The sequence below is a fragment of the Gymnogyps californianus genome, chromosome 1 (genome assembly GCF_018139145.2).
Source record: "Gymnogyps californianus isolate 813 chromosome 1, ASM1813914v2, whole genome shotgun sequence".
Taxonomy (NCBI): Eukaryota; Metazoa; Chordata; class Aves; order Accipitriformes; family Cathartidae; genus Gymnogyps; species Gymnogyps californianus.
In genome coordinates this window covers 162971823-162996101 of record NC_059471.1, presented here as the reverse complement: position 1 = coordinate 162996101, position 24279 = coordinate 162971823, and the positions used below count along the sequence as shown (strand labels likewise).

Here is a 24279-nt window from a genome sequence, read left to right as displayed (position 1 = left end):
CAAAGTAACAGACAAAGCAAGGTCTGAGTGTCCATGGCTGACTACTAGTTCTCAGGATTTCTCCCCCTACCTGACAAGAGCTCAACCTAGAGTCACTACAGGACAAATGCAAAACCTTGCAAAGTTTTTGAAATCAATTAATCCAGAGAATAAAAGTGGGAAATTGTATACCTGTTACCAGCACACCTAACAGTTAACACGTGGGAAATGCACAGCAAGAACCTAATCCTAAAAGGTGATCAGCTGCTTTAGCGTCTACCAACTTCAATGCAAATCGCAGGTGTAATGCTGGCAGTTGAGGTGTACAGCACACAGTATGCTATCTAGAGAACAAAATTACTGGATCTCAGCATAGTGGAATATACATTTTATTTCTTAAAAAGGAAGGGTACTAACAGAATTTAATACAGTCAAAATTTTACATTTTAAACAAAAGCTTTTCTTTTTCTTAAAAACCAGTTACGAGCAGAGAGGTGAGAGGATTTAAACTACTCACAAAATCCAAGCTGAAGACTTTGAGAATTCAAATCTGTGGTTTATACATTTAAAAAAGTGTAATAAATGGAAATATAAAATAATACCAACTCTGCAACAGTGAAATGCCCTTTCCTCATTAGATTGCTGTTTAAGCACCTTTATTTTCACCCATCAGCTGCCAGGAGTGTGTAGGTTTATGTACAAAACAAGCAGTTTGGGACAAAAGATTCTTATATAAATTAAAACCATTTATGGCAATACATTTTTACCCAGCCGCTTTACAAACTTTATTATCTCTTTCATTTCTATAGAATCTTTCAGTCAGGATGATCCCAAATGCACTTGATGGACTGCTTCAAAAAGCAGCTACATTTACAGGAATTATATAGACAACCTCAAGGAGCAGACATCCAAGAGATTAAACAACTTAACACACAGTAAAACTAAGATCAGATTTATATCTTATATAAATACTATGCAGATACTATCATCCATCCCACTGAATGAATGGGACAGATCAGTGTCACATCTGAAGCCAAAAAAATACTTTTATCCAAGAGGCAACAGAATTTCAGGCCAAATATAGCAGACAGGAGTTCCCTCAAACTATTTAGTTAAAAACTGTATGTCTCTGAAAAAGCTTTACAGGAACAGAGTTTTCTGAATAACTGCACATACGCTTAGCTGTTTCATAGCTATTTTACAGCCTAGAGACACTGAGGGGGGAGGAAAAAAAGAAGGGGTGGGGGGAAGAGATGCCACCATCTCTGCCCACTACAAAAGATGTTGTGTCTTTGTCATTTATGGAACACTGCAGACGCAACTGTTACCAGAGAGGAGACTGCTCCAGTACAGCATTAAAGACAAAGTTACGTTATGGCTGGAGAAAGTGTCATCACAGGCTAATCTCTTTAGATGAAGGCTGATGGATCAATCTCACTTCCTCCTCAAAACCCAAGTGTTCATATTTCCTAGCAGACTGCTCGTGATTCTCACTCCACTGTTTTGGTTTTTTCCTTTTAACACGAGATAGAAAAGACCATGAAAGCTGATGAGAGTTCCAGCTGTGCAGCATCCAGTGAACATGTACTCAGCAAAACCTCAAGTCATTAATCACTTTCTCTCTCTCCACACCGTAACAGGATACCTGTGTCATCTGTGTACATAATAGAACTAACAAAGATGTAGACTATCTAGGTTACAAATGAGCTTCAGTAACAGTCACTCACTGTTTCATTGCAACTTGCTGCAGTCTGGCTGAAGGGTGGAGACAGATCTGTTTGAGCCAAAAGAGAGAATAGTTAAAAAAAAACCAAACAAACAACCCTTTAGTTTTCCTCAATCACTAAGCTTTACGAATAATACCACCACTTTCCAAATGCTACTCACAAACAACAAATCAACTGTCCAGCTAATGGGATGGGAAGAGTACAATTATGAATGTAATCAGTGACTACTGTTAAAGAAAGACTGGAAAAGAATCAATTCCCTCAAATTCTCAGTTTCTCTGCTTAAGTAGCTCATTATTATTTTTAAAACATTTTTTGTTGATAGAAAGCATCACAACTAGACTAGATTTCCACAACATCAATCTTTGTTTTGATTTCCATAGTTCTCTAGGAAAAAAATAATCCCAAATCAAGCTACATGAAGCATTAACAATATTCAGATCTTACAATGGAAGCACTTATTTATTACTTCATAGAACAGATTAGTTTTAAAAGTGTATTTACATGTTCTAAGTTATACAAAATACAGTATTCCAATAATCATGTTAATCACCATATTTCAGACAACTTCACATAAAAGTGCAGAGGCTGCATTCATCCATGATCCTGGCCAGCAGCAAGCGGTCACCCGCAGGACAGATAAGAGCTGCTATTGTGCCCCCTCAGGAAAACAAATCCCACCATACCTTCTTGCTGAGACATAGCTGCAGATCTAAGAAAACATTCAGGCAGGTACACGAGCAAAGTTTGTTGAGACCCACAGACCAAAATCACATGCCTTAGTTTACTAGACATATGCGCGGTAATTTTTTTTTATTATTTTTTTTTTTTAACAGATGTTGTACAGCAAAGGGCTTCTGCTCATGCCTTAGTTGGGAAAATGAAGTAACAAGGGTTTTGGCTATGTAACAGGCACCCAAATTACACTTCATATCAACAGCCTTGTAACTACAACTGATCGTGTGTTAAGGACACAATTCTGCAGCTGACTGCCTGGGCAGAGCTTCACATTCAAGAACAGATCCTGTGAAGTCCGCATGGTTCTCTACAGATACAGGGCTCATCCCATGCAGAAATGACAGCAGAATTGAGGCCTTAAAATATAGGGGCCTCAGATAGCAATTTCCTCACAACACAGCACTATCAGTTCACATCAGCAGGTCAAGTCCCAGTGCAACAGTGCACTCAGTTAAAGCAACAGCTATATTTTCATGCCTTTCTGCAGTAACTCTCCTCCCTGTCTGTATATTCCTTTCACTTTCTTCTGGACTGTGGAAATAAGATCAAGAAAAGGAGATTACCAAAACCTAAACAAGTACGTATCTTCTGTACGATGCTAAACTGAGGGGATCCAAATTGCTAAAACTGAAGCCTCACTGTTTACAATTTTAGGACAATCTGGCTCAGGTCATACTCTTGCATTACTCTTCTCTACCTGCTTTCATTCTGTACTCTCTTTGCCAAGTATCTGTATGTTTATCTATACATGTATCTTCCTCAAAGGATTCCCTTTCTCCTGTAGCTGCTTGAACTTTAAGAAGTTCGCATTCTGAAAGTGACTCACTAGGGGATAGCACACTATCAAACTAACAAATTACATTCTATATGACAAATCTGCATTATTATGAATTAAATAATTGTAATTTCTCAATTAGCATTATGTTAGCATCTCCACAGAAGTTTAGTTAAGCCTATTCTTTCTACCTTTTTCCCACTGTGAGTTTATCTATCTTCACCATGTTACAGTGGCAGATATACAGATCAGAGTAATTATCTGAACACCTAGAAAGCCAGCCAGTGTCTTGTAGTGCTGCAAAGGCAAAACACTAGCATTAACAAATGATTTTGCTGTTTATGGATTTAGATGTAGGTTGCCAAAAATATGAGATTTATGCATTAAGACAAATTTGCATTTCTTATCTTGTGCTTAGCAGCTAAAACTGTAAGGGTGAACAAAAGCCTATCTGGATTTTACAGAGGTCCGTGATACCTCCGCTTTCACTAAAAAGGAACGCATCTGATCACAAGGAACAAAGCCCTGTTATGCTGAGGAGACTTACAAGGCTGAAGCAGCAATATTCTCTTCTGTGCAAGTCCACTATTTCTGCTGTCTACACAAAAATATTTTTCCACACAAGTGGTTTTATTACAGTATTCCCAAAGCTGCTGGCCTTCCACTGCACCTCCCAACTTGAAATGAATTTGGTACAATTAGTGGCAGTCCTGCAGATAACGCTGAAAGTGATTTCTACAGCTAGAACACCTTGGGCTTTCAAACAGCACAGCAGGGAAATGGAGAATTGTCAGAAGAGACATAAAATGTTACTAGAAGAACTGCAAAAAGCCACATTTCACTTAAAAAAAATAAATTTCTTCTCCCAGCACAAGTTTATAGTACGCTACTTTTTCATCCTGTCCATGCAGGGCAAAAAAAAAAAAAAAAAGCAGAATTCAGATTATCTGAATATCAAAACTATCACTAACTGTGTAAATGAACAAGTGATAGGACCAGTTTACCAACATTACACCTGCAATCTGAGATACATCCACCTGATCCCAGCACAGAATGCTCCAGAATAAAGCAAAGACACCCATGACTCCAGTGCTTGCTAAAACTTTACGATAACCATGTGAGAGTAAAGACTTTTTCCTGTGGGAGTTAATGAGATCTTTGTTACTGGCTTCAGCGGGAGCAGATCTTGGCAACGGGTGAAAGATTAAGCTTCTAGGGAATTCTTAAATACAAAACCTCATTATTACAAGGAGATATAACTATGTGTAGATTAGAAGACCATGTATGAAAGCAATACTGTATTAAATGTTGCACATCATTTATTCACAGTCTGTTTCTTCTGTAGAATAAGACAACACTCATTGCCTGCAAATCTCATCAATAGTTTATATGTTTTCAAAGTTAGTACTGTGAAATGGCCATTTGGTGTCAATCTTCTTCCTAATGAATGTACAGCTGTGTCAAAAACTGCTCCCTTTATTGGCAATCCCTGCAATGATGCTGAAAGGTGCACTCCCTTTATTCTCTCCCCTTGAGATGGTCCCTTTATGGCTGGAATGGGGTACATTGGCATCAGGCACACTTATGGCCTCTACAGAGCATGTTCCAAGGCTAGAGAACTTCATACTCTTAACAGTGTCAATTCAGCATCTTTTAATGTTCAAACTGAGCTAAAAGAATATTGGTCTTCTTATGACCACTATGAAAACGTACCCAAGTTGTCACTTATGGATAGGATTGTCATCCTAGTCAGAGAAACAAGACTGTATAGTTCATCGTTCTGAGAGGAGCAGAGAGCTCTGAAGCAGTAAGCTTAACTTCCTGAGACTGCAAAAACTGAGAAAGGAATTCAGCATTGCACATAACTTTTTGTCTGGCAATATCTACACTCCTTTAAATAGTTATGACCTTCTCATCTATCTTTAAAGATGTTGCTTCTTAACAAAAAAAATTCTCCAGCTACAAAAGTTAAGCTGCACTCACCCTAAAGTGCGATTTTCCAGTTTTGCAACCCGTAGACACATGAATCACAGAATGTGCAAATTTGCACTGTCCTACAGGGAAGCACAAGAGTTTGCTAACAGTCTTCTCTGAAAGGAAGATCTAATGAACATTCACTGTTAGTTTCCATTGTGTAAGCTTTTAATACAACAGAAAAAGCTAATAGAATCGCACATACTAATCTCACTGATTGAATATTTTGCTGTTAAAGTAGCATGACATACTGCAAAACCAAATCCTGTATACAATATATAAGTATTTAAAAGATATTCCTAAAGCAGTAAGACAGCAAGACCCAAATGAAGGACTAGCAACTCCTTGCCCAGTTACAATATCCTTTAGCTTTGCGATTTAAACAGGAAGCATGACTTTCAAGAACAACCATTCAAAGCTAACTGAAAACTCAGAAATTATAAATGCAAAAAGAGTTGCTACATTTACATGCTGTCAGGGTTGTGGGGCTTTTTTTGGCTGTTTTTTTGTTTTTTCTTAAAAATCCATGGTTTGGCCTTTATCACCAAAATAAAACAACAAAAAGCAGTACGTACAAAAAAATATCAGTCCAAATCAGCAATACTTGATACAGATAGAGATATATGCTGACATTTCAGCAACATGGAGCTAAACTATTCACCTATTTGAGGAGAAAACTCCAAGATTATCTCAGAGCTTCAGAATCCCAAATTACAATAATACACTCGTAAGTATACTTTTGTAACCAGCAAAAAAGTTAAAAGCACTTTCTTGACTTCAGAACATAATCCATTAAAAATAATAGGTCAATAACTGCATTTAATGTATATGCTCTTTACAAAGGTTTTGCCTTCAAAAAACTGGTTATGAATTCTGGGTTTTGAGACTTTTATTATTTTTTTAAATGAAGTTTACAACATTAGCTGCTTCTTTGCACCCTTTTCTCTTTGCCTTTCTGCTCTGAAATTAGGGGTGGAATCTCTTGGGTAAATGCAAAGTCAAAATACTTGTTCAACATGATAGCATTGAGCTTTGCTGGTAACTAGTTGTGCCTCATCATTTCAGCACTTGTGCTTCTGAAAGCTTTCAAAATTATTTTTCTTGAGGGGTATGCTGTTTATCAATCTCCAGGCATGAATACACTCCTGTCTTACAAGCTCCGTTTTGGCCACAAGCATGGCCCTGTACTACTTTCCCAGAAATTAAGTACTCTTTTCTTCCCCCACAAATTTAGCTCTTAAGCTTCCTTAATGTAAGAGAAGATTCTTGTTATGCTGATGAAACTGACAAAGGAACTTCCACATACTTCCTCCATCTTCGACACACAATAAACATCCCCACAATTTGTCCAAGCTTTCACCTGCTCTCCCACAGCAGCACAAGGGTCTTGATACTTAAGCTGCCCGTTGTAACTGTGAGAAATCATTGGCTGTTTCAGTTTTATAAAACAGATGAACAAAGCACTCTTTTGCCACCACAGTTCTCATGTAGTCAAGAGGCAGAAAATTGTAATATGGCAGCTAATAGCCATTGTTTTGCTGGAGCTAATACTCATTTGGTAGTTTCAGACTGCCAAAAGACATGGGGATCAGCAGCTCAGACTAGCACCTTTTCCAAGATTGCTAAATCATTAACAGAAGAATAGATCTTGTTTCAGCAAGATACCATAAAAGAAAGCGAGCCTCATAAAAGAAACAAAGGAAAAGGCAAGTTACAGCAGTGTAGCTGTGGAGCAGGAAAGCAACCAAAGTGTTTTACTGTTACATAGGTTATTTGATAGAGGTTTATTACTACTCTTTGTATGGCACACTGTGGTGCCTTCTGGATGGTTTCAATACATCCGCTGTACTTTTCTGCACTGGAAGTCTCACACATCACAGACTGCTGTTTTCCTGGTGTCTTTAATTCTGCACTCACAAGATGCTACACTGTACCAGAAGTGAGCTGCAGTATTAAATAAAATTTATTCTACTGCAGGGAAAAGAGTCTTAAAATATAGCAATTCTTAACATATACAGACACTTTCATTTAAAACTCCCTATTTCCTTCCACTCGAGTGCCAAAACAAAGAGTCACTATTCACACAGGCTGTCAACAGACTTTGAGACATGAACTTTGAGTGTCTTGACAAAACCCGAATAAGTAAGCTTATTGTAGTTCATAGTTACACTGAGAAAGACAGATAAGAAAGCCATATACAGAATTAAGGAGACTTTGCACTTTTCATCATGCCCAGCCCTGGGTAGTTCAGATGGGGTACTTGCAGGCAAGCAGGCAGGCAGGGTCATCGTCAGTTGTTTGTGTTGGGACACCTCATAGATTTCACTGCTCACTCTGAAGACTGGCGATTCATGTGTGCTTTTTAGTTTCTTTGTTTTTAAAAGTCTTTAAAGTTGCATCACTCGGAATCAGATAAGTCACTTTAAACAAAGCAAAGTGTTAAGTGTGACAATTTATTTATAACATACTTCCCACCATCACCACCACACACCACCCTGTGAAAGAAAAACCCCTGCTGAAAGGGTGACAATTTTTAGTATGTTTGAAAGAAATTAGACCAACACTGCATCATAGTCAAATTAAGACCATAACAGAGGGGGAGATAGTTCAAAGCATACATTTACTTTAAGCATTCATTTACTTTAAGCATTCTGGATTAGCTTGCTTCTCCACTTCCTTAAGAAGTTAACACACAATTGGTCTAAACTCATACCAATTTCCACATTATGTTTCAAAGACAAGCTAGGCAAGAAGTCTTTAGTATAGAAAAGAAACCCCAATGCTTTTTTAATATACTTTTCAGATTTCAATAGGGGAACTGGAAACTAGCCTAAACATCTTCTATCCCACATTTACTCGTTAATATAAATATTAGCCCAGGAAGTGTAGCCTAAGAGTTCTGACACAGCCACTATCTTAAGATAGCTTCTCTTGTTAACAGGACTTCTAGACATATACTTCTGTTAAAGCTTCTGGTTCTTGCAGTTGTAGGTCATGTAGAAGGTCCCAACATCACACACAACATATTTTTTCTTTTAACACCACATACTGTTGAAGCAGCGCTTGGTGCTGAGAATGGATTACTTCCAAGAGGGCAAGTCTTGTGTGCTAGTTTTGTAACAGGAAACATGCTGGAGAGAGAACCAGCAGGCATGGAGAGACCAGATATGCTGCTACACAGGAGATAGTGAGGTAAATTGTTCGTGTTTAGAGTGGGTGTAGCTTGTTCCATAGAGTGTTCACGAGGCAAAGGACCAAAACTCTTTCTCAAGCTCTTGTACAACAGGTAAGGTGCAGTAAAGTAACAGTGGCTTGTTTGCTTCTTAAAAAAAACCCCTTCTTCCAAAGCATAAGGTACTGGCAATTCCTTAACAGATGGGACTCAAGGTTCAGCCTAATGAGCCAGACCTCTTTTTCTAAATCTCCCTTACTTCTCAGTTAAGTGTGACATGCTGCTTTATCAGCAGTTCGAGAGGGAAGTCCCTCTAAGGGAAAAAAGGGGGGGTGGGGGGTGGTAGAAATACAGCCTAAAACCCACAGCAAATTATTTTGTCCATATCTGCAAAGTGAGAGATCCCCTACTGTTCTCTCTCCTTGGTCTCTGGAAGTTATCCAGGATTAGAACCTACCAATACTTTTGAGCAGTGTTTTAATCAACACTGCACTGACTCTGATCTGCATAACACTTGTGCGTTAACATCGAGATACCTCAGTTTTTACAAGAGATTGTATATTTTCCTGTCTTCCTGTCCTAAAGGTTCCCTTATTCCTCTTCAACAGGAACAGAGTTCTATACAACAGGTACTTTCTAGTGCCTCTGAATGGGAGAGGAAACAATTTCATGATGCTGCCCAGCAACATCTACTTATATCTTAAAATTATGTTTTACAGTTTGACTGGGAGGGGTGGGCAGGGTGGAGAGGGAGAAAAGAGAAGGAATTTTAAAAAAGGGAAGGAAAAACAAAAAAAAAAAGCAAGGAGAGTCTCTCAGGCTCTTTCTCCGCTTAAAATGGAGATTAGAACAGATAGCAAAAGCCCTGTCCAGTCAGGAGGGATCCACATCTATTCCTCCAGACAGGTGAATCTGTTCTATTGTATGACATCAGAAAATGCTCTATCAGTGTTAAAAACAAAGTTGTAAATATGGACACTAAGATTTTGGGCAACACAATGATCAGGAAAAGGCCTGAACAAGTTGTGCCAACAGAAACAGGGTTTGGGGTTTTTTTTTGTGTAGGTGCAAAATGGCAAAGCCATTTATTTCTGGGAGTCTCTACAGAAGGCAGAGAAGTCTAAGAGGCTAAAACAAGGAGCCTTAACAAGAAAAAGGGGTGTGCTTACAAGGGTCCGTATCTGGTCTCGTATTTAGAAACAATGTTCTTGCATCGTCCCACTTCCTTGCGCAGCTCTGCAACCTCCGTCCTCAGGGCTGTATTCTCTTTCTCAAGAAAGGCTGCCCGAATTGTGATCTGATTCTCCTTTAATCGCCGAGCATCACGGGAACGCTTTGCTGCCACATTGTTCTTCTTTCGCCTTGTCCAGTATTTTTCATCCTGTAGCAAAAAAGGGGGAAAAAAAAAAAAAAAGATGCCAACCCGACAACTATATCAAATAGACACCTCTTTACTGTATAATGACATTCACACTGATTGCTATATTGATGAATCTCCTTCATTGGTTTGCAGGGCTCCGACACCAAAATGCAGGCAACACAGTACTGTAAGATTTCATCCTTACATGAGCCTTGTTTTAGGATAAACCCAGTGCACTGCTAGAACTAGGGAGATTAAGAGACTTGGCTACTAAGAAGCTGTCCAACTGAAATGCTCCCTTTACTTAGTTTCAGTTCAGGAATGAACTTCCACAGAAAACAACCTGTTCTGTTGTCTGGGCTGCTTAAAGCCAGATCAGACATAATGCTGGGCAAATATATACAATGGCCTTCAAAAGTGCAGTTGATGAGGATGTGACTTGATAGTTCTTCTTATTTCTGTGTATAGCACGATAAGTCGCTCCTGCCCAGTAATTATCTCATGATATCAAACCAGCAAAACAGCAAGAACAGCAGTTGACTTGCCAATTCTATTCTTGGCAGTGCTTCTGCCCAATCACGTAGGTATAGCGCATTAGCTTTATACATCAAAATGTTTGGACAAAGTCAGGAACTTTGATCAAGGCTTAGAGAAGTTTGCAGCAATAAATCTGTTACCTTTTGCTCATCTGGGACAAAAACCTTCTTGGCTTTTTTAATCATTGGTTGTGGTTTCAGGTCCTCTTCAGTAAACTTGTGCTTGCGAGGATTGAAGAGCTCACCACCAGGCACACTGGACAGCACTAAATCAGCAGGGTCAGGGTTAAAATTCACCTCAACTTCTACGCAGTCAGGATCAATGGGGCTGGGAGTATTTCTCTCATTTTGTGGTGGGGACTCTGGCAACAACAGGAGAAGTTACAATACATTCAGCAGGATGAAGAGAATTACCTAAGAAGCCAACTTGGGTATCTTTCTTTATTGCCCTACTGTGGGCAGTATTTAATAGTATTATTTGGTATTTCCCTAAGGTGTGCTTGGTGCTGTACAGCTGCTGGTACAGAGAGAAGCTACACAGTCCAGTTTGTAATACAAACTCTAGGAACATATGCCAGACTAACAGACACGAATAGATAGATGTGGGACAAGAGTTAATACTTCCTTGGCAAAAACTACATGCTTTATGCACTCACGAAGCGCCCTCCACAGCAGTAAGAAGTGAGAAACTTGTATCAGCCTGAGTTCTGTACCACAGAAAGCCTTATGGAAACAAGCCTGCCCAAAGACCCCAGTCCCTGGGACCTTCAAAGGTCAGACGATTGTATTTCCAAACAAAGGACTACATAAAGGTCGGTTTGTTACAAATGCAACAGTATTCTACTTCTTCGCCACATGGAAACAAGTGTCCCAACAGATTGTCTGACACTGATAGTGTTCATATGAACTTTGTCATATTTATCTATTGTTTACAAACTTAATACACATGAATTGCAAATGTCAGTGCAATTTGAAATAGTGATCAATGAATAATTTTTTCATATACCACCTAGAAAAAAGCCACACCCTATGTCTTATTGAAGGAGTTCTACATTTTGCCTTTCTCTCGCAGATTCACAGAAGAGGCCCTGAGCAAAACGCTTTCTGTAAAATCTGCTCATAAAATAGTACTGTGAAAGTTTAGTGGCTATCATGTTTAAACTCCAAGTCCAGGGCAAACTGAGCTGTTAAATTCTTTAATAGAGAAGATCTCCGTACTACAAATGAAGAGTACAAGTTTCCTAGCACCATTTAAGTACAGTTTTGTTTCTTTGTTCCTCCATTCCCACTTCAAAGCACCACAGAACAAACTGCATCATTAACACACCTTTTCCAAGTGTCTGTTCTCACATTTCACAGGCTAGCATGAAAAAGATTGCTTCATTGTTGTTCTATTAAGCATTGTTATTTGAGGTACATTAAGTTAGCATAAGTTCACCCAAGCAGACCAAGCCACCAAGGTAGCACAAATGACTTGTCACAAACTATCAAATCTGTTGTAAAATAACCTGAGAAACTATTTTCTCAACATGTCCAGCTTCTCACTAGACTAGCAATACCAAGAAAACAAATACTTTATGTTGGCGTTTCAGCTCTTCCAATTCCAAAAGTGAAACAGACTGCACACTGAGAGACACTCACTCATTTTTTCCAGGAGGGGGAGAGGGAAAGAAGAGGAGAGGCAGCATCTTCATGAATTGACACATGGACTAAGGCTCTACATTGAGCGTGTTTGTGTTACTTAACCTGACACAGCTAACACTGACAGGTTAGCATGTCTCCTCTTTGATCTAAAGAGGCACCTTTTAATACGAGAACAACAAAAGTCCCTCAGAGCCCCGTATTATTCCATCTACCTGTGCTGGAGGCTGCTTCAGATTGCTGGTAAACTGCAGTGGAAGAGGATGATGCAGGAGAACCAGTGGAAGCACTGGCAGACTCCTTTCCTTCCAGCTCAGCCACAGGCAAGAGTGGATTCTGGTTCAAATCCAGGTGAGTAGGGCTGGAAGGAATTCCATTCTCCAGCAGGAACTCATCCAGATCCATGTACTCCAGGTGGAAAGACTCGCCATCATAAGGAATAGTTTTGTCCCAAATGGGCGGCATAAGGGAAGCCGAGACTGCCATAGTGCTGGCAGCTGCTGCCTCATCTTCCTCAAGCTTTATCTTCTCCTTCTCTTTATCTGAAAGATACAAGTAGGTCACTGTACAAGCTGCAACACAGGAGAGACTCAAGGTTTAAGAGTCTAACAAAATCCCCATGAAAGGAAATTCAGTAAGCTATAGTTCTGCCTCATGACATGATCTGAAAAATCAGATATTGAAAGGCAACATTCATACGTTCATATGTAACTCAGTATGGAATGCTCTGACTCACTGTGATGGCTGGACCCCAGACATCTGAACAGCCTTGAAGACCAGCATCTTTGCTGTGGTAACTTACCAAAGTGTGACATAATAGTGCATCTAGCTTATTAACTAGTCACTGCAAAACAGCCTGTTTTTCACAGGTTTATCTTGGAAGACAGCAAAAGTGAGTGTCCATAAGCAGGATTACATGGGAAGCCATTAAGAAAACTCCAAAGAAGCAGAGTAGTTTATTCTGTGCACAAAGAAAGAAGGTGCAGAAGAATAATCTAGATACAAACAAGAAAGGAATATGGGTTTTCAGATTACATTTGATAATTAGTCAAAAGGTCCACAGGACACCAGAGACCTGGATGTCTATTGTTCCGTATTTTAAAGCATTTATTTCTGAAATGACTCAGCATGTTCGCACAAAGCAATAGCTCCAAATGCTGTTCACTATAGATAGCTCAGAGTACCTACATACAATTTTCACTCTTTGGGGAGAAGTCTAATAAGGCATACTCCCACACCCCACCCCCAAGCCACAAAAGACTGATGAAATTTTCTCCACTTACTGTGCTACAGTGCACATATTACAGAAAATATTCTGTTTCTATGTTCCCCATAGCTACTGAATCTTAACAATTGTCTGGGACAGAATCCAAGCAGAAAACTCAAGTTATGGAATAATGACATAATTTAAGAGATAAAAATAAGCTGGCAGAAAAGGAAAAAAAACAAACCAAAAAAACAAACCCCACAACCAAACCAAAACCCAAGTCATTTTCCTGATCCAGTTCTCCATGTAGCCGTGCAGTTGTACCAGCACTGAAGGAGGCATTGCAGAGGCAGTGCTGGCACTGCCAGTATTGAGCCGGCACTGCCGGTACTGAGCCAGCACTGCCGTCAAAAGGAACGGTCACCAGTCATACCCTAACCAACTGCAAACTGGGTCTTGCCATGGAAGCTGACAAATATTCAGTTCAATGGAACAAGGACTCCACGGGCATACAGTGGACCAGTTTGGATCTCCAGTATTCACACAGGTTAGCCCAACAAAATGCACAAATCATTGGCATTAGGGTTTTCTAGACTGCCTACAATATGCTAACAGAGTATTTTTCATTATCGGGGGTGGGAGTCGGGGTGAAACTCTGCTCTAAATCAGAAAAGCCTATTTATATAAAACCTATTCTGATAGAACTGGCATTCCTTCCACTGTTGCCTTAGCTGGTGTGGAACTGAGACTGAAAGAGCTTTTTATGGCTTAAAGAACAGTGCTACCATACAAAGTAAATTATCATTTTAATCTACCATACTCTGAACATTTTACACAAAAGAAGATACCAATTTTAAACTAAACAGCTGAGAAAATATTCACCAGCCACCGACTTGAGACTAAGAGCAAGTACCTAAAGCACATGTTAAATTCAGACCCGTAGCTCCTGGACCTGAGCTTTGTTAATATCTTCTTGCAGCTTTTGGCCTTCCCCCTTGCCACTTCACACTGCTGCCTCTGAACTGCCACCTCCCAACTCCTATTCCTGCAAAAAACTCTTTTTGCAGGCAGTTTTGCAACTTTCCTACCCTTTGCTTGGGCAAAGCAAGTGTGCAGGTTAACAGTCATGATCCAAATAACCCGAATGTTTCTAAACAGCTCCTACTTGAAGCTAGTAAAGAAATGGCATCTACTCCACATACAAGGATGATTTCACTTTCTACTGAAGCAAAACCCACCAAATCAGAACCGCCATTTTACATCCAACTTGTGAATCAGGGATTGTGTATTTCCCCAAGGTTTGCATAGTGCCCAGCACAACTGAACCCAGATTCACATTGGGGGTCATGGATGATATCCTAGCAAAGACATCACCAAAACAAATGCAAGTGACAATTAATTCTTTGTAAATCACTTTATTTTTTAATCAACATGATAAAAAAACTTGTGAATGTTGAGTCAAATATCAACTAAAAAGAAAAAAAAAAAATCATTCTTTACTCTTGAAAACAATAGTATTCCATTATAAGTTATGCCAGTTTTGAGGCAAGCCAGCAGCGCTTTTGTTTTGCAACATCTAATACAACACCTCCAACAGAGGAGAAAAGAAACCTTAAGCGATTAGTAGACTAAACATAAGGCTTAAAAATATTTTTCAGAAGGTAGATGCCAAAAAGACTATACTACTGGCGTACATGGCTCTTCTCAGATCTTTTAATGCCTTTTAGATCCTGCTGTACTTCAGTAACCTGAAAAGACTGCGGTCCCTCCAACTTCCTCTTGCTATCGTCCCTGGCTCACACCAGATCAGATCCTTCCCCTACATGAGAAGACCATCTGAAATTTTTTGTCCTTTTGCTACAAGTTGACAACTGGCAAGCACTGGGGCCCCAGTGCTGTCTTTGTTTAGTTATGCTGTCTCTCTCCCCCCCCTCCCCTTCTAACACCAATATCTGAAACAAATTAAAATAGCAGAAGTTAACATGTGTATTGGGTGCCCATGTATTTCAAACACGATACGTAAAAAGAGAAAACTGTTGTATGATCATTTTTGCATTGACATTTTCCCACTGGCTTTCTTTCAATTCATTTAATCTTTATTTCTGCTGCACAACATCCTGCTGGGTGCACAATATCTAATGAAACACTAATTAACTTCTTGCATCTTGAAGGGGAAGTTTCCGCCTGCCCCAGCACAGGGACCTGAAACATTAATTCTCTGATGATATTTATAGTGTAAACAGGTATTACCTGACAGCAGAGCTGCAGTATCCTAAGAGGCTCCATTTGCAGTGATTCAAGGTCACCCTCATAAATCTGGACTGTACTTCTGCAGCTGATAGCTCATGTCCGATTTAGCCCCCTCATTCTGCTACTGTGACCTATTAACTAGGCTGTACATCTGCCGTTAACAGAGAGGTCACTTGTTTATGCTAAGTAATTTAGGCAGTGCATTCCAGTTCTTGAACTGTTGGAAATACTGCTGAAAAGCAGCAGCCTGGAAAGAGCTTTATTCCACATTCTGTTTTTTCCTCAAAAAAAACCCCCAACAAACCAACCAAACCCAGACCAAAAGACATTTTGGCCACAACTGTCAAGTGCTATCCCAGCCACAAACAGAACAAACACTTCTTTGACAAAGTTCCCCTCATTCATCAAAAAGTATTGTCAAATTATACTGAAAACACTATATAGGCTAAGGCTGATTGCGCCATAAATCTTTAATCCCACTTGTGACAATGGAACAAGACAGGTTATAGGGTTCTGTATTCCTGATGCCCATTACTGTGATGTTTGTTGAGGCATTCCTCCTGCCACAGCAGCACACAACTGGTGATTAAGGCATCCTTTGGAGACTATGCAGCAGCTCGTTATTAATAGGAAAGACCTACACTCCTGCTCCAGAATATTAATTCTCTTCCCTTACCCCACAGGACTTTTTATAAAAAGATTATTATTTTTATTTATTTAATCCCTACAATGTACACGACAACAAATTACAGCAAGGCCAGTCAGATATACTTGGTATATGGCAGGGCATTCAAGATGATGGCATTCAGTTGGAACTGGATGTCCTCCTCTGTTGCTCTGAAGGATTACAAAGCCTGCTTGCTTACTGGGTAGTCAAATTACCTACAGCAGTTGGAAGACCCACAGGTAGCTTGTGGAGACTATAAATGGACACTGCAGCTAGCTGATCCCATTTCTCGCAGAATAAGACAGAAAATTGTATTTTTGTCAACAGGCACTCCAGACAAAAGGCATAGGGTCTTTTCTTAGAAAGCTTGCTGAAAACACACCACTGTATTAATAAATTAGTAATTATTTAACATTTTGGCTGTGTCACTATACTGTAAAGGAACAGAAAATAAACAAGGATCCTCTGAAGTCAGTTGAGTCACAATTCTACTGACAAGTCTTTCGTAAAATTAGGAGTAACTACCTGCTAACACAGAAGGCATTCTTTCTTTTGTCTTGCAAATATGCAAACAAGAAAAGCATCAGAGATGAAAATAAACAGAAAGCAACAAGCTCCACAAAGTGTGAAGTGAACTAAGGAAATCTATGGAGAAATTTTAAGAATGAGAACAACCTGAACTTCATCACAGCATGAATGGAGAGGGGTAATCAAGATGCAATGGACTCACTAGCAAGCTTTAGAGAGTCAAGCTGAACACCTTCCCAAGCTGGAATGGTAATCTAGTAAAAGTATCAAATGTTTCTAATTTTAGAAAAATGCACTACCTCAAAATCGTATTAATTTTAAAATTTTACATCTCCATAGGCCAGATCACATGATTCTGGACGAGAAAACCACCCCTAAGACAATATCGCCATATCCCAGTCGGCTACCATCATAGTTTCCACACATGAACTTAAATTGCTCCTGCTGGCCTTTAAAAGGATTGGGTGAAGAAATATCTTAAGAAATCTCGTAATGTTGTAGATTCAAGACTCTATGTACTGCAGCATCCTGCACCATGGCAACATAACTAAAACCTTTATCAGAGGCTGACATATTTTTAACAGAAAGGAGAAAAAATACTTGCCAGAATCACAAGAGGGATACATTTACACAGTATTGTGCAATGTTAGAAATACAAAGTAAATGGATCTTAACTACGATCCTCACTGGAAATGATCTTGTCAGCCTTGCTTGCCCTGTGGTCTACCCTGGATATTGTCTGATGTTCCCAAAATGATTTTCAACCTCAAAATTCCTAAACGTAAGGACTTATTTTATTATACACCAGTACACTGGGCATTACAGCGGTGCAGATAAACCTGAGCCTTCCTCAAAATCAAACTGATACTCAGAAAGGCAAAAATACTGCCAGGTGTTGGCAGTATAAAAAATAAAGTGTGCCATCAGCAACGAAGGCCATAAGCACCAACACTGTTATTTACACAGCTGCTGACTGCATAATCAGTGGGAGAGAGACAGCTCCAGCCTATACAGGATTGCATGTGCAGGCAGTCAGTCATATCCTTATGGATTATCACCAAACCTAATCTGAAGAGATTTGCTGTTTATAAGTGTCATCGTACAACTTTTCAGCAATTAAGGTCACGGAAGACTCGAAGCCTTTTCACTGCTGCTCCCAGCTATGTGTCTGAAGGTAGGGGAGGCTTCAGACAGCTAAGGGAATAAAACCAGCGTGTCACGTCCTGACTTCTACCTGTCCCTCGTACCTGAAGCATTTTATTTTGCCCAGCGGAGGCACCTAAATACACCCGAAAGGACGATCGCGGCAGCTGAATTTTCCAGTCGCACCGGCTCGCCGGGGAGACCCAGCCCGCGGGGCGGCCACCGCTGCCCGACGCCTCTGAGGCGGGGAGCCGGCCCGGTTCCAAGCCGGCGGGCCCGGCGGCCGCCCCGTGAGGCCGAGCCCTTCCTGCCGAGCCCGGCGGGCTGGGATCCCGTGCTGCCGGCACTTGGCACGGCCGGCCGGGGGGGCGGAGGGAAGGGGCGTGGGGCGGACCGGGGGGAGGACGCCAGGCCCGGGCGTGCGGCCTCTCCTGCGGGTGCTCCCCCCCGCGCACACCGCAGCCAGTCCCACCGTGACCCGGCGGGTCCCGCCCTCCGAGGAACGGGGCGGGAAGACCGGGGGGGGGGGGGGGAGGAGGGGGAAGCTGGAGGGTGCCGCGCGCTCCCGCCGACCCCGCGCGCTCTCCTGCGCTCACCCAGGCGCGCCTCCCGCGGCGGGTTCTCCATCAGCTTCTTCAGCACCAGCGGGAAGGCGCCCGCCAGGCCCCGCTGCTCCTGCTGCGCGGCGGCCCCCGCGCTCCCCCCGGCTGCAGTGGGCTCTGGTCCTCCCGCCGCCGCCGCCGCCGCCGCCGCCGCCTCCTGATGCGCGGCGCGGCCGGGCATACTCCCCGCGAGCTGGCGGGCGGGCGGGCTGTCAACGGTCGCCAGCGGCCGCAGCGCCCGGCGCGAGGCTGCGACAGCTCCCCGGGACCCGTCGGCAAACGACGAGCACGGAGCAGACGGTGCGCGAGAGGCCGACGGCGCATGCGCAGCCGGCTGACGCCTCGCGCGTGTTTCAGTATTCATGAGCGCCGGGGCCTCGCCCACCCAAGTGGTCGCGCCCCGCCCTCTCCGCCCCGCGGATTGGCCCGCGCCGCCCGGGGGGCGGCCCCACGCGGGCAGGCCCCGCCCTCCCCGCCCCTCCGCGGCCGGCGCGGGCACGCGCCCCCGCCCGCCGGGGCACGTGCAGGGGCGGGCTCCAGCGGCTCATTAGCATGCCGTGCCCCGCCCCCCCCACCGCCTCCGGGCGCTGCGTCACCGCCAGCTGCTCCTGAAGAAGGGCGGGGGGGGGGCGAGGAGGCGGGGGGGGAAGTGCGCGCGTGGGCGGCGGAGGAGCAGCAGCAGCGCCTGCCGCGGGGAGCGCGCGCCCGCCCGCCACTCGCCTTCTGGGCGGGGCGCACCGCTTCTGCGCCTGCGCGGGAGGCCCTCCCCCGCCGCTCCGTGAGGCGACCGTGACCGGCTGAGGGGGCTGTGTAGGCGGCCGGAGCTGTGCGGCGCTGACGAGCCCGTTCTCAGCCGCAAGCTGCTCCCTGCTGCCTCAGCCCTGGGCCCAGCCCCGGCCTGGCTGGGCTCGACCGCCAGGGCAGCCGGTGCGGCGCGGGAGGGTGGTGGGCCCGGGCTCGGAGGTCGGGTAACCGCGGCGGCCGTCGAGGGGCAAGGCGGGTGGGCGCCGCTGCCGTACCGCCGCCGGTGCCAGCGCTCCAGCCGGTCCTTAAATATCCTGGTTTAGGATCCCGAGATCACCTTTCCCACATGACCTGGATTTAATCTCCCTCTGTCCTACATCATGCCAGCAGCAGCCGCCGCCGCAGCGGCGTGCCCTATATAACGTTAGCAGGGAGAAGGACTTCACTGCGGCTGCTAGCGTGGCTGGGCTGCTGGAGAGGGGGGAGTCTCTCCCAAGTTCTCGTGATCACAAGCAATCCTTGTGATTCTCCAGCCAGTCCCCCCGTTCCAGCAACAGGGATGCCGTGCTGGGATTTAAGCTTCTGAACACACAAAGGGAGCAAATGTTGCCAAGTTCATCCCCAAGAGCACAGGCGGATACTGAGGAGCTTCTCCTGCAGAATGAATAAGCTTGCAGAAGTGACAGACGCTACAGCCACAGGCTTCTCCTGTCAGCAGTTGCTGCCTCTTGCCGCAGAAGGGCCGGCCACAGCAAACCTACCGCATAGCTCTGTGAGCGGGGAAAAGAAAGGGTGTGCAACCTCCGTGGGATGGCCCCATCTGGACCCAACAGAGCCACAGGTGCCAGGGCAGAGGTGTCGCCCTAAGTGCCAGCAGAAAAGGGACCTCTTCTTCCCAGGTAGACACTCAGGCATCCGCTTGGTTCAGCTGCCCTTCCACAAACCTGAGACATTTCATTTCGGTGGCAAGGCACAACTTGACCTGACCCCTGCTAATAAACCCTGACAGTCTTCGTCACACAAAATGAGGTCTGAGTTCCTCCTCATGCGGCCCAGGAAAAGGAATGGATTGGAAGTTGCATGGGGTAGGTGCTTTCCCCCATTGCCTTACTGCAGTGAGGACCAGGGGGCATCTCCATCCAACCTGGGCAGACAGGGAGCTGCCCTACCTGCCAGCTACTTCTCTTGCGTAGGCTGGGAGGCTGAATCTGCTGCCTCCTTCACAGGGGACAGGGGCAGGACGACTGATGCAACTCCTGCGCACGTGCTGCCCAACGGGGAGCTTGGAGAGGGCCACCTTGTTAGTACAGGCTGGAACAGCACCAGTTAATGCATCGTTTATCAAGGCCGGTAAATCCAGCTGCAAGAAGCAGGCAGAACAGGTCATGCTCCGCTGCCCAGCATGCTCTAGGGCTGCCGCTTGCTCTCCACGGACTCCCTCCACCTTGCCAAGCTCAGCTGGCAGAAGGAAAAAGCACATGCGTGACAGGGAGACGCCACTTCACACGGGGCAATGAAACACAGACATCGGACCACACATGACAGAGGCAGCACACACAGCTTGGCAAGGGGCAGCGGCCTCACAGCGATGCTTTTGCCTGGGAAACAGCTAGCAGTAGGTGGCAGATAGAGAACACAACCTAGTGAGGTCAGGAGCAGCTTCTAGGAACAGGGCGAGGGGACGTAGCCTAAGCGGGGCGCGCTGCAGGCCTCCTGTTCAGTTACGGCTCTCGTGGTCGCTTTGTTCCATTGTTGTTGATGCTGGAGGCCCCCAGGGATGATGCTGTGTCTCAGTACTGTACAGCGCTCCTTCAAGGAACAGGCTCTGCGTGCATCCCCCCTGCAGTTCTCAATGGCAACTGCTTTGCTGGGTAACATCCATATGAATGGAGGTTATTAAAACCACTCTGCAGCCTTTACTCGAGGGATTTTCCCTTTAGATCAACCCTGTTCTTCCTCCAGCACATTTCCACCCACACTCCACTGTGCTAAGATTTGTTCTGCACCACTACTGGGTTGTGACTTTGCTTGGAGAGGGTTTAGCCTGTACAGTGTTAACTGCTTGGCCCAAAGGCGGGAGGGAGGGAGTTCCTGGGGAGCATTCCTGTGGGTTCCCTCTCACATCACCCTGCTTGGGCATTAGGTTTGCCCTGCCAGCTAGGAGGGAGGCTGCTCTGAGAGCTTTTCCTTGCTGCCTCTGGGGATTAGGGCCTCAAGCCACTGCCAGCGGAAAGTGGGCGCTGCACCATCAGCTGTACCTTCTTGGTTAAGCTGGGATCTGCCTGGATTTTTACAATTTCTCTTTTGCTCTGCAGCTGAGAAGGAAGAGAGGAGGACAATGAGATGTGAGGAGAGAAATGCAGGGGCCTTGGCTGTTACCGCTGGGAGTCTTTGTCAGGGCCAGATGATTCAGAACAGCCCAGCTCTGATGCAGGAGGGAGGCAAGCGAGAAGCAGCCCAGCGCTAGGCACAGGGTGAGGGGGACACGTACAGCAAGCCCCACTGGGAGGTTTGAATAGCAGAACACATTTCAGACAGAGGCCTGAGACCCAGCAAATCCAGATGAGTGGTGTGTAGGTATGGAGACCCAGGAGGAGAGAACTGAGCTCTGTGGGAAGAGGGCCATGATGGGAATGCTGGCCTGGGGAGGGAGGCGACATAATAAGGACAATTCTAAGGGTTACGGGAGGTGATGCTGAGAGGCAGGGTGGTCCTGGGGCTGAGGAAGAAAGCTGCCACAAAACAGCACCCTCAGCTGCCAAATAAGCCACATTGAGTTTAGACTAAATTATTCCTTCTGCAAATCATTGATCTCCCCTCTACCCCCCACTCCAACTCTTGCCAAACAGCTAAATCTTGCCAGTGCTCCTCCCTTGGATTAATTCAATCCACTTGGCTGTGGAGACCAGAGATCCCAGAGAGGGAGCCAAACTTCAAGCTTAGCCACAGCAAGGCTCTGCACCACGTGAGCCTCCCTTGGCCGTCACTGCCTCCTCCCAGCCAGGTCCACTTTCTACCTGGGTATCAGTCAGCTCGGAAAACATGCCCTGGTCCCCCCACACAGCTTCATGCTGTGTGATATGTAAACACACCCATTAGTGGGCAAAGTCTCAGCAAAGAAGAGAGCCAGCTCACAGGTGGCAGCAGCTGAGCAATGTGACAAAATGAGCCCCTTAGGGGGTATGGCAGCTCCCCTTGCCCTATTAACCCCTTTCCCACAGGGGGCTGTGCAGGTGCCACAGGGCTTGCTGTATTCCAGGAGGTATAGGCAGCTGCCTTTCCTGCCATGAATGCTTTACTGCTGCAGCAGCAGCCTTTTCTCCCATTGACCCCAGAGCGAGAGCAGGGTCCCTCTCCACATTGTGTGTCTGCCTTTTCTGCTCATGGGTCATGCTGCCCCTCAGGACTGCAGAGCCGTCTGCATGTCCTGGTAGCAACTCCCTACAGAAGAGCGAGTTCAGTGCATGTTTGCTTCTGTGAGTTCAACTCACTCATGCCTAGACATGAGCTTGTTGAGCCAAGGTATTCCCACACACCTCCCCAGCACTCCGCAGCGAACATTAAAACACAACAACGAAAAAGCAGCTTGCCAAGGGCATGCGGCATCCTATCCAAAACCAGAGAGTCCCCAAGTTGTGCGATGGGCACTTGGAGCATGCCCAGCAATAAAGTGATCAGTCCAGCAAGACCGAAGCATTCAGCACAGCAGAAGCGCAGATTAGATAACCTCCTGGGTCCTTTCCATTTGTTTTCTAGGATGCTGCACAGAGAGCGGGAAAGCCTAGGAATACGGAAGTGCTCTTGCAAAGAAAACACAACATTTGCCGTGTTCCCTACCCCAGCTTTCCACTGATAAACAACTGCAGCATCAAACACAAAGTTTGCACGGAGTCAGCCTGCCCCACGCGGGCTGGGCTCCCTGGACAGCCTGTGTCTGGGAAGAGGCAATGTCTGGAGGCTCAGCAGTTACTAACCATGGGGCAACGTGGACGGCAATCCTGGAAGTTGCTCCTATGTGAGCACAGAGATTTATGCCCAAGCCTTCTCTGTGCACAGAGCTTTGAGGGTTTCCAAGAAGTAGCTGAGCACAGAGATTAAAAGGATCAGCACTCTTGACTGATTTTGTAATCAATCCATTGCTGCCGTTTTTCCTCCTAGCTGCACAAGACGCTCGGTGCCAGAACTCCCTGTCTGACTTGGACACTTGGGGGAAACACACCCTTGAAGGGCTTGCAGCAAACAAAGATCTTCTGCATCCTTCTTGCCTTGCAACTTAAGGAGGGGAAGGAGAAATCAAACCAGAAACCCCAGCATGCATTCCCTCAATCCTACCTGTCATCTTGTTGGTCCAGGGTAAGGAGTACTCCAGCAGGGACTTCAGGACTTCCGGAAAGTCCAGGGCAGCGGGGCCCCCAGGGCTGTTGCAGCTTGACATGTCCTGTGCTGGGACTGCGCTAGCACCGCTAAAGGAGGGCCAGGTGCCTGGCCGCCAACGCTACACCCCACTCGTCTGGGCGTTGCGAGAAGGGCTCGGAGGCACCCGGAGCAGGCTTGCCAAACTACTCCGGCTGAGAAAAAACAAGGAGGAAGGGATGCAGCCTGGCGGAGATGCAGTTTGCCCGGCTGTCTTCACCTCCCCCTCTCCCACTCTGAAGTGGCCAATTGTGGAAATAGCTTACAGCCTTGCAGGGCCGGGCGGCTGGCCAGCGTGGTTTTACAGGGCCTCTCCCAGCCAATCCGGCAGCAAAGAACTGGGCCAGTTATCTAACTTTGCAAAGGCAGCACCCTTTTTCTTCCCAAGGTGTTATAACAAATATACACATGGGGGGGGGGGGGGGAAGCAAGCGTGCACGCTGTCAGGGTTACACATGTCGGCTGCAAACGCAACAGCAAAGGGATCCTCTGAAGGGCTCTCGGGAGGCTCTGAGGAGCTCCGAGCTGTGCAGTCTGCCCCGTGGAGATACACACGCTGTGTGTATCTGCCTGCTAACTTTTCAGCTCTGAGATGCAGAGAGTAACAATATTTGTATATGATGCAACACTTACTTTGTGTCCCTCCTAAGTCAATATTGATAACAGCGTAAGGCATCTTTCTTATCAAGTGTGCATCATCCCCAAAATGCAGAATTTCTCTTCATAAGTGACACAGAGTTTCATCAGAAAGCTGACAGCCTCCTCTCAGAGCAGTGATGTAAGGCAAGAGAGTTCATGTATCCTGCAAATACCGTTACCAGCT

At 45.0% G+C, this 24279-nt stretch overlaps 1 protein-coding gene across 5 annotated transcripts; it reads right to left on the bottom strand.

Annotated features, from left to right (window-relative positions):
• Positions 1–346: 346 nt before the first annotated feature.
• On the bottom strand, positions 347–23478 carry TEF (TEF transcription factor, PAR bZIP family member). Of its 5 annotated transcripts, XR_007767874.1 has the most exons (6): positions 18294–18526; positions 12118–12444; positions 10403–10623; positions 9535–9746; positions 7393–7613; positions 347–1753 (listed from the first exon to the last, which is right to left on the bottom strand). XR_007767874.1 is itself a non-coding variant. In XM_050913867.1 (5 exons), exons 1-5 carry the CDS (start codon positions 23476–23478, stop codon positions 7592–7594), a joined length of 885 nt encoding a protein of 294 aa, XP_050769824.1. In that variant the 3' UTR covers positions 347–7591. The 5 variants fall into 5 exon arrangements, 4 of the variants coding, with proteins under 4 accessions (XP_050769824.1, XP_050769712.1, XP_050769870.1 ...); XM_050913867.1 differs by lacking the exon at positions 18294–18526 and adding an exon at positions 23376–23478 and having other exon boundaries at positions 347–7613; XM_050913755.1 differs by having other exon boundaries at positions 347–7613.
• Positions 23479–24279: the final 801 nt, after the last annotated feature.